Raw genomic sequence first — 14,026 nt, 5'->3', positions numbered from 1 at the left:
GCTATTTTTAACCCCATCGCTCGGAAAGAGCAGGAGAAAGGGATCCTGTCACTTGTTATGGCCGTCCACCAAAAATATCAAGGGGTTGGAGAGACAAGGAGAGAGAGACAGAGAGAGGGAGAGAGAAGTGTAGGGAGTGTGTGTTTGTGTGTGTTTTTCGCGTGAGACCAAATTGTGTTGGTGGTCAACCTTCAATTATGAGCGCTAGTAAGACAAGAGCTTTAATGGCTGCCGTTTGCCTTCAGGGAGGTTTATTACACACTACTGTTTTGCAGAAGCAGCGTCAAATCTATAAAGCGACCATTAGGAAGAGGGAAAAAATCAATCAAAATGCCATTAAAGTGGAATAAGTTGCCAATATTGCTGATGTGGTTGCAGGTCCTTTGATTTTCCTTCAGATTATTAGGCACAGTCGAGTAGTGACTTTGTTAAGGGAAACCAGTGTTGTTGGGGAGTAATATGTCTCCTGGCTTCATAAAGTTTGCTGCCTCATATTTCCCGCTTTATTGATTATCCATTATCATTTGTCATGAGGTGTCCTAACTCAAGGGGAAAATATAACCCTCTTTCTTCACCGCCGCCTGCACTGCACAGGAGCACGGTATGGATCTGCGTGTGAAGGTACCAATCTCCGAGAAAAATGAGCAAAGAAATAAAGCACAGCCCTGTGCCTTGCAGCTCTAAGAAGGAGCGCGGGGTTATGGGATGGGCTGGGGGAGTACGCCGTCGCTGGGAGAGGTTGAAATGGAGAGGAGGTGGCAGAGAAAGATGGAGACAAAGAAGAAGAAACGGAAATAGAGGAGGGAGCGCTGAATGTGCTTTGTTCTTCTTCCACCCTCCTTTATTTCGTCATAAGGTAGATGAGGGATCAGAGCTCTGTTTGTCCTCCATGGTTTTCAGAAGGAGTCATGCCTATGAAAGAGATGCAAAGGGACAAGACAGAATAGAAAGGAAGGGTCTTAAGGATTTTTTTTAACGTTCTTTTAAATGCCTTTCTATTAATGAGATGCCTAATGATCCAGTCAGCATTTGGAAATGTACACTCAAGTCTTTTCCCATCCATCCTTTTTTTTTTATCTAAGTCACTTTTCAAGCCATTTTGATAAATCTTCAAATAAACCTGTCCAGTGTTTAACAGTTATGTTATGCACTGTTTTCACGATGAGCTTGGGAGTCTGTGTGCAGTGTTGGCACAGGCACCATCCATGCCTGAAATGTGAATAGAAACATTCCTTGTATTGTCTGTATTGCTGCAAGTCTGTCAGGACCACGTGTGTATATATATCACTAAAATGGCGTGCCTCAACCATTTCGTCACACAATGATACAATCCATTTAATCCCGATCTTTTTAAGAAATGATTTAAGGATTTTTTTTTTTTTGCTGTTGCAGTACCAGCGAATCAATCCAGCGGGCTTCCCGCTCTGATTTATAATGTTAGTAGAGCAAGAATGGGGATGAGAGATGCAGAATAGTCGGCGTTCATAACATAGATAAACTACATGGTGCTCCTGTGCTCTGGACTGAAACATTTATATATAGAAAATCTGTATAGACACCAAGCGGACATCTAATGGGCTAGAGTGAAAATACTGCATTAGCAGTTGCATGGTGAATTACAGTGGGCCATGGCTGTCTTTTGTCTCCATATTTTAATAGTTTGCTTTTGCAGGAATTACATTTTTTTTTCTTTTACGTTTGTAAGAAATGAGACAACTAGAAAATGACTAATGTTTGATGTCATTTGCATTATAATATTTCTGTGATTTTTGGCCCATTCTCTCTTGTTCTCAGCCTCTAAAACGGTCCTCAACAGTATGCTTAAGGAGCCATCGTTAATCCCGGACCAGGTTTTGGCCAAGAACATCTACCAAGTAAGTGTTTGAAATTTGAAATTTGAGCAAAATATTAAAGGAAATAATTTTAATTGTTTGTTTTAACTACCTGTGTCACGTTTCCGTGTTACAAATCGACTGCGTGTGTACAGTGAGGTTTTAAACGTCGTAACCGGCTGACAGGCGGCTTCAGCCGCTCATGTTTGCTGATGAGGTCACGTGAGAGCCGGCGGTCATGCCTGCCAATCTGCCTGCATCTCATGTGTTTTCTCCTCTCCCGGAGCGCACTGTACGGGGCTTCCTTCCCTCACCTCGCCTCCCTCCCTCCCACCCGCTCACCCACCCTTTTCGCACGCCATAATATTTCTTCCCCCTCTTTTCAGTGCACAATAAATGACTGCTGTTATGGACCGCTGGTAGACTGCATCAAACAGTATCCTATCCCATAAAATTTTAAGCCTGAAATTGACGAGGAGCTATTGAAGGGGATGAGATGTGTCTGGCTTCACCTGACATAAAAGTTCTGCTTCACAGGGGAAGTGTTTCATTCTGCCTGCCATCCCGCTATCACCGATACAGGGGCTGGAAGGTGATGGAGGAAAGAGGAGGAGGATAGACTGATCTAAATGCATCTCCATGTGCACGCAGTGGATCAGACCCAATGTTCTATGATACAAGAAAGAAAATTAGCATTCATAACCCTCGTGTTCTTCTTGTTCTTTTGTTTGATATTTTATTTAACCCAGAAGATTTGTTTTGTTTTTTAATCATCACTGTTTTTACCTCTGAGGATTCTCACTCCAGTACCACGGAGAGTTTTGGGCAACTTGAACTTTAAATTTTCAATGGCATATTGTTTTTTTTAATATATGTTTAATTCAATTGTATACTTCTAGTGTTTCCTCTCCCTTCCCATTGCCCAGCTACAGCTAATACCCACCGCCTTAGCTTTGACAATAGGAGAAAGATTGCAGTCCAGGCTGTGTAAGGGGAAGCAGCTGTGTGGCAGACCAACTATTTCCAGTGGGAGGAGACTTATTTGAATGAGTGTGCAAGTCTGTGTGGTATCATGTCTGTCCAGCCTTTGGTGTGTGGGGCTGGGCTGTTCTGTTCATAGTCGCTGAACCCTGCCCCATCCTGCCCTCCTTCTACATACCCTTTTTACTTTTTTTGTTGTCAGCTCTTTTAGTCAGTGACTCACACAGAGTTCATCGTCACTGCCCCACTACTATGTGCTTACAAAGAGCTCATCCACACATGAGAAAGAAAGTTTAGCTCTTTCTTTTTTAAGTGATTAGTGTATGTTGAGGATACAATAGCCTAAGTACTTTTCTCTCTATCTCTTGGAGTAGGCAAGTTATGCATATGATATCCGGCCTTACTGTGGAATCAAGCATCTTGCGTACTGATGAAAAATGGCATTTATTCTAAAAGCATTTTTTTTTCTCAGGGATTCTAGAGGAATGAGTGAAGCAGCAATGGTCCAGGCGCTCTGTGCATTTTGCCAAATTGGCATGTGTTTCGTTTTCCTCATTTTCCTAATGCACTTTGGAGATTTGTTGTGAAAGCGGATTAAGGTTGACCTGGAGACTTTATACATCGGCATGAAGAGAAATGGCTCTCACTTTGCATAGTAAACCAGTGGGGGAGAAAAAGCAGATTCTTAATTTGGACAACTGAGAAGAAAAAAAAGTTTCCTCAAAGAATCAAGTCTTTAAATCACCAAGAAATCAGTTCCTTGAAGTTCTATTTGCTTTAAAACATGAAACACATCTGCTATTGCAGTATTGCTGTTATAGCAGTTATGATACCTGTCACAATGAACTTGTTTCAAAAGCTTTATAAAATCTACTTTTTCATAATTGGTTTTGCAGCAAAATGCTTTATTTTGTTTTAAGATACACACAGTAAAAAAACTGGTTGAATTATTCTCTCTAGAAAAAAGTATTAAAAGTCTTTATACGATTTTATGGATTAAACAACCCACTTTATCCAGGTAAAACCAAAATGCTACTCACACCTTAAAGCTGTATGTATTTTTAGAAGTACATTTATTTCAGTAAAGATCTGAGCATGTCTATGGTTCGATAGAAAATACGTCTGTTACTGTACTGTACTGTACGTTGGAATCCTTGACTCTCTATTCTCAGCGCCATTGGCCAAGAGCATGAGGTGCTGCTGCGGGACAAACTCAAGGAGAGAAACCTTTCCTTTCTGGGTAAGCCGACCTTTGACCTCCTTGTCATCCCCTGTTTTCAGGTCACTTTGGTTGTGTCAGTGTTGTCTTTTGTGTAAGCTAAGTAAGAGAAGACCCGGACATGACTGATGCACAGGATATTATCTCCTATTGATTTGAATCCAGAAGCTGTTATCAAATATGCACCAGGCTACAATGAATATTTAAAGAATAAAGGTAGAATCTTAATGTTTCACTATTATCTTATTGTAACGTGGTTGTGGTTCCTAATATTTTGACCCGTTATATTTTCAGATAATTTTTTTTAATATACTTTCCTTCCAACATTGTCTTCTTCCAATAATATTAAATCAGCCCCCCTCCCCCAGTTAGCCCATCATCACCATCCCCGAGGTCAGATGACTGATGAAGGATAAAAGTCATTCCCTCTGTCATTAGGACCATATCATTTATTTGGACCTGGAGTGCTGACCTTTCTCCAGGGCTGTACAGAGGACTGTTCTAAAACTGTCAGAGTTCGGGGGGCACGAGGGCCACGGAGGCAGCCTCACCCCATCTGATGAATGGATTGGAAAGAAGCTACCCAACAGCAGGGATGGCCCATTAATTTTAATCAAAGGTGATGTAAAAAGGCGATCAGAGCCACATGACAATGTCAACAGCCTGGTAGGAGTGAATAGAGGTCCCCATCCCAACACACACACACACACACACACACACACACACACACACACACACACACACACACACACACACACACACACACACACACACACACACACACACACACACACACACACACACACACCCCACCCAGGATGCCCCACTGCAGGCCTCTGGCAGCCTCCCTGACCTCACTCGGCTCTCTTTCTCCATCCTTGGCTGACGCTACCTCCTCACCACCACTGACACCGCCACCCTCCATCTCTCCTCAATTCCCTTCCACGCCCCATTAGTTGAGCTTGGCTGGAGACAAAGAGGCAGGCCTTTTGGAACCGAATGACCTGGTCAGCCTGAGATTTAATGGAGAAATCAGGTGTTGTAGGGATAATGGCTGAAGCACGCCAGAAGTCAAGGACAGTGGTTGCAGCGTTTGCAGGCAGGGGTCAGGCTTCCAGAGGCTATAATGCCAACCTTGTCCTCCTGCTATATATTTTATAAAGCCCTGCCAAACTGCAAAACTGGAGAGCAACTCTGTAACTGGGCTTTAATGTGTTTTTGTGCAATGAAAGCGAATATGTGGCAGATGTAGTTAATGGTCTTACCGTGCTTCCTGTCCTCTACTGTTATTTTGTCTGCTTTGCTCACAATGAGGGGTTTTGTTACCGCCACCTTGCTGAATGCGGTTAGGTCAGTAGTCTGTGATCGATGATCTGATTACTTAATAAAGCTTGTTCAGTGAAGAGTAAAACTTATTCTGCTCTTTTATTTCCTGTAGATGAAAACCAACTGAGAGCTATGGGCTATGATAAAACACCTGATATCATCCTGGAGGTTCCAATCGGTCAGTATTTGCATCATAAATGTCATTATTACAACTTGGGTGGTTTAACCTCAAAGAGCATTATGCAATTGTCAAAACATTGTCATTTTAATGCCAGATGTTCTTTGATTTTTGTGAATCATAGGGAATAAACTGAGAAAATGTCATTGCCACATCTGGATCTTGCTTGTGTGGATCTGGATCTTGCCCCCCCCGTCTACTGAGCTTTTTTCGTGTGTTTTTATTTATTAAAAGCTGTGGAAGGACACATTGTACACTGGATTGAGAGCAAAGCCTCATTTGGAGACGACTACAGTCATCGCACCTATCTCAACGAGCAGTTCTGGAGCTACTGGAACAGGTGAGTCATCTTTCTCATTCTCACCTCTTTGTATTTGTTTTTTATTCCCTCTATCTGAATCAACCAAAGAATGTTGAAACTACCGTTTTCCCAGCCTGCATATTGTTTATAACTTCTCCTTTTCAGACCACAAACCAACAATCAGCTTTATAAATGCAACTCATATCTCAGTCTTACAACACTAACCACTTCCTCTTTGGCATAGGCCACACTAACCCCACGCTTCTCTACAGTACATGTGGCACATCACGCTGCTTCCACATCCAGCCAGTCATTGAAGCTTTTACAGCCTGAATGGTCTGCCTGGGAGCCTGATTGTTTTCCAGAGTACACATATTGTTTTCAAAGGAAAGCTGGGAAATGGGTGATTAATCCATTGCATCTGTTGTCATGAGAACGTCTGGACAGGAACGGGCCCTTGTGGTCTGACCTCGGGGCAACAGACGTGTGTGTGTGTGTGTGTGTGTGTGTGTGTGTGTGTGTGTGTGTGTGTGTGTGTGTGTGTGTGTGTGTGTGTGTGTGTGTGTGTGTGTGTGTGTGTGTGTGTGTGTGTGTGTGTGTGTGTGTGTGTGTGTTTCTTACATCTAGAATGAAAAAGCAGTACAACATGCAGAGTTATTTCACTGTCTCTGGAGAAAAGAGACTTGCCTGGGTGTTATAAGCTCCTTTTCCTACAGTAATACATGTGCTAGTTTATATTTTTAAAGGCTGCAAATGTCATATAATGTCCCAACCAATGAATAAATTAGGGCATAGGTCACCCATTCACTTTTTAATCATAGTAAAGAATATTGGCTATGAGCACCTGTCATACAAAGTATCTTCTGCCATTATCCAAATAATTTAGGCTTCATTTCAAACTGAATTCGGGTGGAGTGACACACACAGTGAGAAGAGTAGGGGTCGGTCACACATGCTCTTTATATTTCTTGCCTCCCGTGGCACAAAGTTCCAGTCACCAAATTCGAAAACGTTGCCCCCACAGCCTCCATTCACCTCACTATGGCCCAGGCTCCCGTCAGCCATGACGGCCAGCTGACATGTTGTGACATGGCACTGAAGCGCCAGGAGGTTTCAGACCCTGGGCACAGCTAGACTCTCTCATTCTCTGTCTCGTTTTGGTTTTCTTGGATCAGATTTCTCAATCTATCAAGACCTCAACACAGAAAAATAAACTGTTTTGCCATGAATGAATTGTCATGGTGTGGTTTTGTATGCGTTCATCCCCAACCCAGGATAATCCCTCGATTTTCTGCCCATAACTGATAAGGTAGTGAAAGATTTATTTATACCAGGTTTTATCCAGATGTAGATCACCTTTTTTTCATTTTCATTGAAAATGTATTGTTCTCTTTTATGCTCTTGTAATTTAAGCCTCTTCTTATCACAAACAGGCCCAGGAACATATGGTATTTAAATTAAAATAAAATGGTAGGAAGGTATGTCAGTAGTGTCTCGACCTAACTTTAGTCAGAGTTCTGAAGAAATATCTTACCAATGATGTAAAAATGTCAAGTACACCTTACAGGAAAGTTTTTGAATCATAGATAGCTAAACAAACATCAAGGAAGTAATGGCTCTATGTTCAGAAAACGATATCCCTGACTATAGAACACTGACCTCCTGGTTTCACCCAGAAGCTGCCGGCAGAACCATTATTTGATTTTTCAGGGACGATGACTCATCTAATATCACTGAGTAGTTAAAATGCGAAGGATGAGGTCAAGGTCATAATCAATGATGCATTTTATTTTCTCTGAGTTACATGGTTTGATTTACAAATGGCCTGCTCCCAGAAGGAAAGCAGTCTGTTTTTTAAATTTATTCTGTATTATTGCCATCGGGAACTAAAAGTTATAGAGGTGTGAATATGAAAATATATTTTTAGGACTCATTATATCCCTCTAAGAAAGTGTGTGAATGAAAAAAGGCTTTGTTTATGCTCCAAAGTAGTCGTAGACCATGGTTAGTGAAAAAATACTTATGTGATCGCTGCATGACATGAAGATTTGATGTCTCCCTAAATATTTTTCTGTATAAGTTAACATGCTTTCCTTGTTTAAACTGCAGAAAATGGCATTTGTCTGTCTTCGGGCTTCCTCTTTGTTCCTCGTGGCTTTAGTTTACAGTAGGTCAAACTATCAGAACACTAACAGCTTGATTGGACGGTTAGGATTACTCCGAGCCTTATATATTTGCTCGCGGGTGTCGTTCATTGATATTCACTGGGGCAAGCTTGTCCGAGTGTATTAAGGAACTGTCAAAGTAGATCCCATCATGTCAGCTGGCAGCTCGGTCAGATAAACATTGTCGTGTCAAAAAATGAAAAGAAAAACTGTCAGTCCCTTCAGACCCTACCTTTTCCCGCACCCTTGTAATTTTTAATTGACATTTACTGCTGACATTTCCAAATGTGCTTCGTCTTTCTCTTATTGTTAGAGCTAATGCCCTGTCGTCTTGTTTACACGTGTGCGTGCACGTAAGTGAAGGCAGTGATTTTGGGGGGTTACCACTTTTGTGGTCCCAAAAAACGTAAACCGTTGAAGAAACAAGGGACAAGAGAGTGATGCGGTGACCTCATCCTGCTTTCACTTCTCATTAGCTGGTTTGAGATTATGACGCAGCGCCTGAAGGGCTGTTGTTTAGGCTGTTTGTCCATTCCTCAAACTCAGATTTCACTGCTTGACTCTAAACCTTTCAGTTTCCCTTTTGACCGGCCTTGGAATTGCACAGCGGTGTTTGTAATTACTCCATTTCCCACTGATTGACGTTTCCAGTGATTTGCTTATTTTTTGTGAATTCCCCCTTTGCTTTAACTGAACTGCTTCACCCGTTGCTTGTGTTAATTGTTCCTTCTTTGCCCCCAAGCATCGCAGAGTGAGCTATGGGGACATGTTTTTGTAGACGTAAAAAAAAAAAAGACATAACTAATTTTCTCTCCAAAGCTCTCATCAACAGCATTCATCATCTAAACAATAGTCTTGCCAACACACTAACCCCATAATGAACCCCTCTTGAGTGGAGTGAGGGGTAATGACGCTTCACCTACAATGCTCTCAAGGAAAAAGAGGAAAAGGGGGGGGGGGAGGAGAGAAAAACGGTCCTCAGCAAAATCAAACGCTGTGTTCAGGCCCAGTGCCTGGATGAGATGGCGAAGCAGCAGCTCTCGGTGTCTTCCAGCCATCAATCTTAGCTGATGGCATTCCAGAGCCAGCAAGCCCTCTGCTCTGACGGATGTTCAGATAATTGAGTTATCCATCTTGCCCAACTATCAGAGTTGCATAAAAATTATTCACCTGCTGGTGAATATTAAACACATAATGAGCCTCTTGTGTGTTTTAGGAGAAGTGGGTAAGGTTAAACACAGCATGTAATGAAATATGGACCCTTGCGTGGTACCAACTTAACTGCCCCCTCTTGATTATGGTGTACTTAAATCAATTATGGTTGGCAAAGTCCCCTCCATAACTCTCGTAGTGTCTTACAAGCTGAAGTTCTACCTAGTATTTGTCTGATTTGTTTAACTTGTCACACGCTTAAAAGAATATACTCACACAAGGAAAATTATATGTTGACTTCCTTTCATATCTGTGCACTAAAGTAAAGCATTAAGCAGAAATAGAGATTTGGGTATTTGTTGTCAATCTGAAATGTATAAGACAAAAGACACCAGCGAAGTGTTATTACTCGATCGATGGATAAATAGATCGATTTATGGATATCACAACTAGTTGAAAATATATTGTGAAAGTATTAACACCACAGCCTTTCTCAAGAAAGAACATTTTTCATAATGTAGAGACAATTAGTTCTCGACTGGGAAAATTCGAATTAAAACAGGACAACTACTTGGATCGTTGGCAAAAATGTTGGTGCAATTAACATCAATATAAAATCAGCTCTTCATACAGGAGTAGCTTCAGCAGGTCCATTTCTTCCAAGCGTCTAACACCAGGTTTTTTTAGCCAATACAGACGTTTTTATGATTTAATGTGACATCTGATTTTTTTCTTTGTTATTATGCAAATATTGGAAAGACGTGTTTTAAATGCTCTAAACACATGAACACGTTTTGTTTCCAGCGTCCATGGTTTTTCCATTTTCAAAGCACATGAACACACCAAAGGCTGCAAATTAACTTTAGACAAATATGTTTACAAAGGTTCTTCTGAAATTGATGTAATGCTTGTCTTCCTGTTTGTCTAGTCTTCGTTTCAAAGTGTCATAGCATCTCTTCTCTAAAACATTATTAATTTGTTAATTATGAGGGATCTGTGTGGCCCCTGATTGCCCGTCCATGCTTCCACCGTGTGTCATAAATGGATCAATAGCGTAAGTCAGTCTTTAATCTATTCCACACTGTACTATCTCAAATCAAAACATTTAATGTGGAGTCAAATCAGAAAATTCAGAGTCCGTTCTCTCTACTGTTCCCCATTCTTCCCTCCCCCCATTCCACCTGGCCCAACACAATGGACGGCCTCTGTGGAAATGAGCATGAACGCCAGCGTGCCCCCTCAAAGCAAATCAGCTGTGAGATTCGTAAACTGCAAATGTGTCAGAGTTGAAAATGTTCGCACTCTTAATGGAGGCTTGAAAAGGTTAGATCTGATAAAAAGCTGTCAGCCGGCCACAAAAAATGATTTATAGCAATATAATGGGACAGTATGCCTCATTTCTCCCTCATTTGAAATGGGGGGGTGAGGACTTTGGGGTTTGCCATTATACATCATCTGGCTTGACCACTTGGAAATTTGGTGAGACTTGAATGCACGCACAGGCATTGTTTTTTCATCTCGCTCTTTTGTTTTAGCAATTTTAAAAGTCATGCTCCGTTGTAATGTAGTTGATTAATGTCCTCCCATAATTACCAGCAGAGGATTCTCAGGCTCCAAAAAGCGCATATTGATCTCCATTCAAATCAGTGCCAGTGATATTAGTGCTTGTCCTTTCTTTTAACAGTTTTTTTTTGACAAACATAATGGAGGCAAAACTACAATTAATGAGAAACCCATTCTGAAGCCTCGCCAGACTGTTCCTACAACATCACTAATCTGCTCGCTGACACTTCGGCTAATGAATAGACAGGAATCTGATTTATGTGATGTTTTATGTTCGTTGACACAGCTGCAATTAGACATCTTGAGTTCTCTGTGAACTTTTTCCAATTATATCTGGGACTGTATGCTGTAGATTTTGCACGGTAATTCTGTTATAACCTCAGAACCATCAATCCATGTGTGTGACATCAAATTAATTTTTTGATTCAAGATATTGTACATTTTTCAAATGGACATGTCCATCATTTTTGTTGAACTTTCCGGAGAAGTGACAGCAGGAATGCTTAATTAGTGGAGTGTAATGACGAGATGTGCTGTAGACAACCCTTATTAAATCCATCTGGTTATTTCTTCATCTTTTAAAAAGGTTTTACGCCTAGAGCCTTCGATATACAGATATTTTGCTTTTATGAGTATGGCTTGTTAAATAGAAATTATGCATTTGTTCATATGTTGAAATATACAATAGTTGTTTGTTTGCAAATAGCCAGGAATGTTAATGCAGTTGAAGCCTGTAATACAGGCCTCAGCAGCAGCAGTAGGGCCATCATAGAGACAGTTAAAATAGGGTATGTCACCTGCGAGAGGGCGCCCACAGGCCGTGCCTGCTGCTGATCCAATGAGGCTGGACACAACAGGGCCGTCCCCGAGGACAAGCACTGGCGATTCTGGGGTGACAATGTGACACCTCCAAGACCTGTGCCCTGCCATACTTCACCTCACCTTCCTGTCAAAGATGTGCACCACAAAGAACCAGGCGAAATTCAATTGCAATAGCCGAATACAATGGCACTCAGCGTCGCTCCACCAAGGCCTAACAGTCCTTAAATTCAATCCAGCTGCATGAAATTGCACATACTTATATGAGTCATATCTTATCAGTCCCCTAAATATTCCAGATCTTATTCATCAAGATACATGAATTCTTTTCCTAGGAAATCAGTGAAAGAGTTAAAAAATTGCCTTTTTTCGTAATGTTAATGAAGGTAAAAAATTCCTGGATACGCCCCCTTATCTGAAATTTGATGGATTCTTCCCTGACCCATTCCTCATCTTTCCACCAAGTTTATGCGTAATACAACTATCTTGGCAGAGGTAATAACAAAATGCTCTTTTCATGGTGATAGATTCTTGCTGCGTATTTGCTTTTCAACTGTGATGATATTTTCACTGTTACAAGGTTTTAAGGCTGTGGAGTTTTTATGTATTTAATATGCATGGAAAATTTTAGTTGGAGCTTAATTTCCTCCTTTTTTTTTTAAAGAACAAACATCAGTTTTCCTGGTAAAGCGTAAGCGCCTCTGACATCGCCTTCCTCCTATTTATAGTTATGGATACCCCTTGCAGTGCAGGAACGTGGCCTCTTTTATTGTTTCCTTTGTTATGACATCCTCTCTTAGAATATTCCACAGCTAGAAAAAATAGCTATCCACAATGGTGGTTCCTTCAGGGCTTTGCGAGTGTTTGTTTTAGGGCACATCAGCACATAGAAGTGCAATGCTGGCCCCCAAAGCACAAGCAACTCGGAATATTAATGGCAAATGACAAGCCGGCGCTGATGCTTCAAGGATTTCATGCTTTTAAGGATGCACATTTGGGTGCATTGTTTAAGGCGTCTGGAGTGTAATCCGCACTCTCAGGTCTCCTGCAGCCTCAGGATTTAGCTCTGGCTAAGCCTCTATGTCTGCTCTTTATTATAGGTTTGTATTTGTGCATTATCCAAATTTGTCATTTACCACTGAGTGTGAGAGCGGCTTTGACACGGCCGCTGTGTGCATGAACGAGGAGCGGGACAGAAAGCGGCACCCCAGCGATATATATCCCTCCTCCTGTCTTTCCGCTCGCCTGTGACACTGCGAGATGGAGAGGAAAGCCTGGAGTAAAATGGGGTGCAAGCATGTCCGCTCCACGAATTCCTGTTTTGCTATGGAACTTTTAAAAAGATGAACATACATTTTTTTGTCAGCTTTCACGACGTATGTCATCAGACTCACAGAGACACCCCCCCCGCCCCCCTCCCCATTTTCTCAGTGTCACTTGGTTTTTCCCCTCCTTCTTCTTCTCGTTACCTCTCCGCTGACCTTCTGGGTTTCATTCCAGGAAGAAGTCCAGAGCATTTGTCAAACACGCAGAAAGTGGTTGGGCAAGGATTAGATGGAGCTTTTGTTAAACTCAATTCTAACAGGAGAAATTTCGATAGAGCTGCCTGAGCCCCCAAAGGACGTCCAGGTCTACATTACAGTCAATGTGTAAACTCAAAGTCATATATTTCTGACACAGCGACGGCCGAGACAAATAGTTTGTGCTCACAGTGCATGATGCTTGCTATGCCTCACCAAGGCCTGTTTGCACTCACTCGGGAATAGCTTCACATCTGCAGAAAAGTTACAGTGATAGTGATAATGGGAAAATAATTGTAGTTGTCATACAAAATTTGTGCTCTGGTTTTTTTTTCCTCGATCTTTCACAATGACTGAAAGTAAAACATATTAATCTCAGGAAACATAAAGCTACCACACAATTATTGAATGCTTTCTAGGACCTTTGGTTCATGAGGCCTTTTTTAAATATTTAATTTCATGCACCTTCACAGCTGCTCCAAAAGCATCTTAATGCTGCTCAACTATAAAGGGCTTAAATGCATCTTAACCCCTCTGTAGACGGAGATGAAGGAGGGCCCAGGAGTCATCAGATCCATCCCACAATGTCGTACCAAAGCCCGAGGAGAGCACTGGACCATGAGTCCTGGGGCCTGTCACGGGAAATGAATGAGACCAAGACAAAAAGAACAAATTCCCAGTTGAATGGGAACAATTTGGTCTTTTGTATTTCCAGCCTTCAATACATTCTGACATTGTGTGTTAAGGAACGGCATTAGACAGAGAGAAAGAGGACTTTTATTTCTCTATGTGTCACATGGATTGAAGATGAATGCTTATTTTAGTTCCTTGTAAAATGGCAACAGTTTTAAAAGAAGAATTTACTTGATATTTTCTCTCTTTTTTTAATTGTTTTTCTGAGGTTGACCTATCACACTGAAAGCATAGCTTCATGTACGGTACAGGCTGCTGGTGTTCATTTTTAATAGTA

At 41.5% G+C, this 14,026-nt stretch overlaps 1 protein-coding gene across 1 annotated transcript in view; it reads left to right on the top strand.

The window, feature by feature from the left end:
- Window positions 1-14,026, top strand: part of cdin1 (CDAN1 interacting nuclease 1) — a 56,650-nt gene that overhangs the window by 22,618 nt on the left and 20,006 nt on the right. The window contains exons 7-11 of the mRNA XM_035168842.2: window positions 1,795-1,874; window positions 2,219-2,268; window positions 3,986-4,053; window positions 5,471-5,536; window positions 5,771-5,876. Coding sequence (XP_035024733.1) covers window positions 1,795-1,874; window positions 2,219-2,268; window positions 3,986-4,053; window positions 5,471-5,536; window positions 5,771-5,876 — 370 coding nt within the window. The remainder of the gene's footprint in view (window positions 1-1,794; window positions 1,875-2,218; window positions 2,269-3,985; window positions 4,054-5,470; window positions 5,537-5,770; window positions 5,877-14,026) is intronic.

This window comes from Hippoglossus stenolepis, chromosome 10, assembly GCF_022539355.2.
Source record: "Hippoglossus stenolepis isolate QCI-W04-F060 chromosome 10, HSTE1.2, whole genome shotgun sequence".
NCBI classification, from domain to species: domain Eukaryota; kingdom Metazoa; phylum Chordata; class Actinopteri; order Pleuronectiformes; family Pleuronectidae; genus Hippoglossus; species Hippoglossus stenolepis.
The sequence above is the reverse complement of the archived record's forward strand: the minus strand, read 5'-3'. Positions and strand labels throughout refer to the sequence as shown.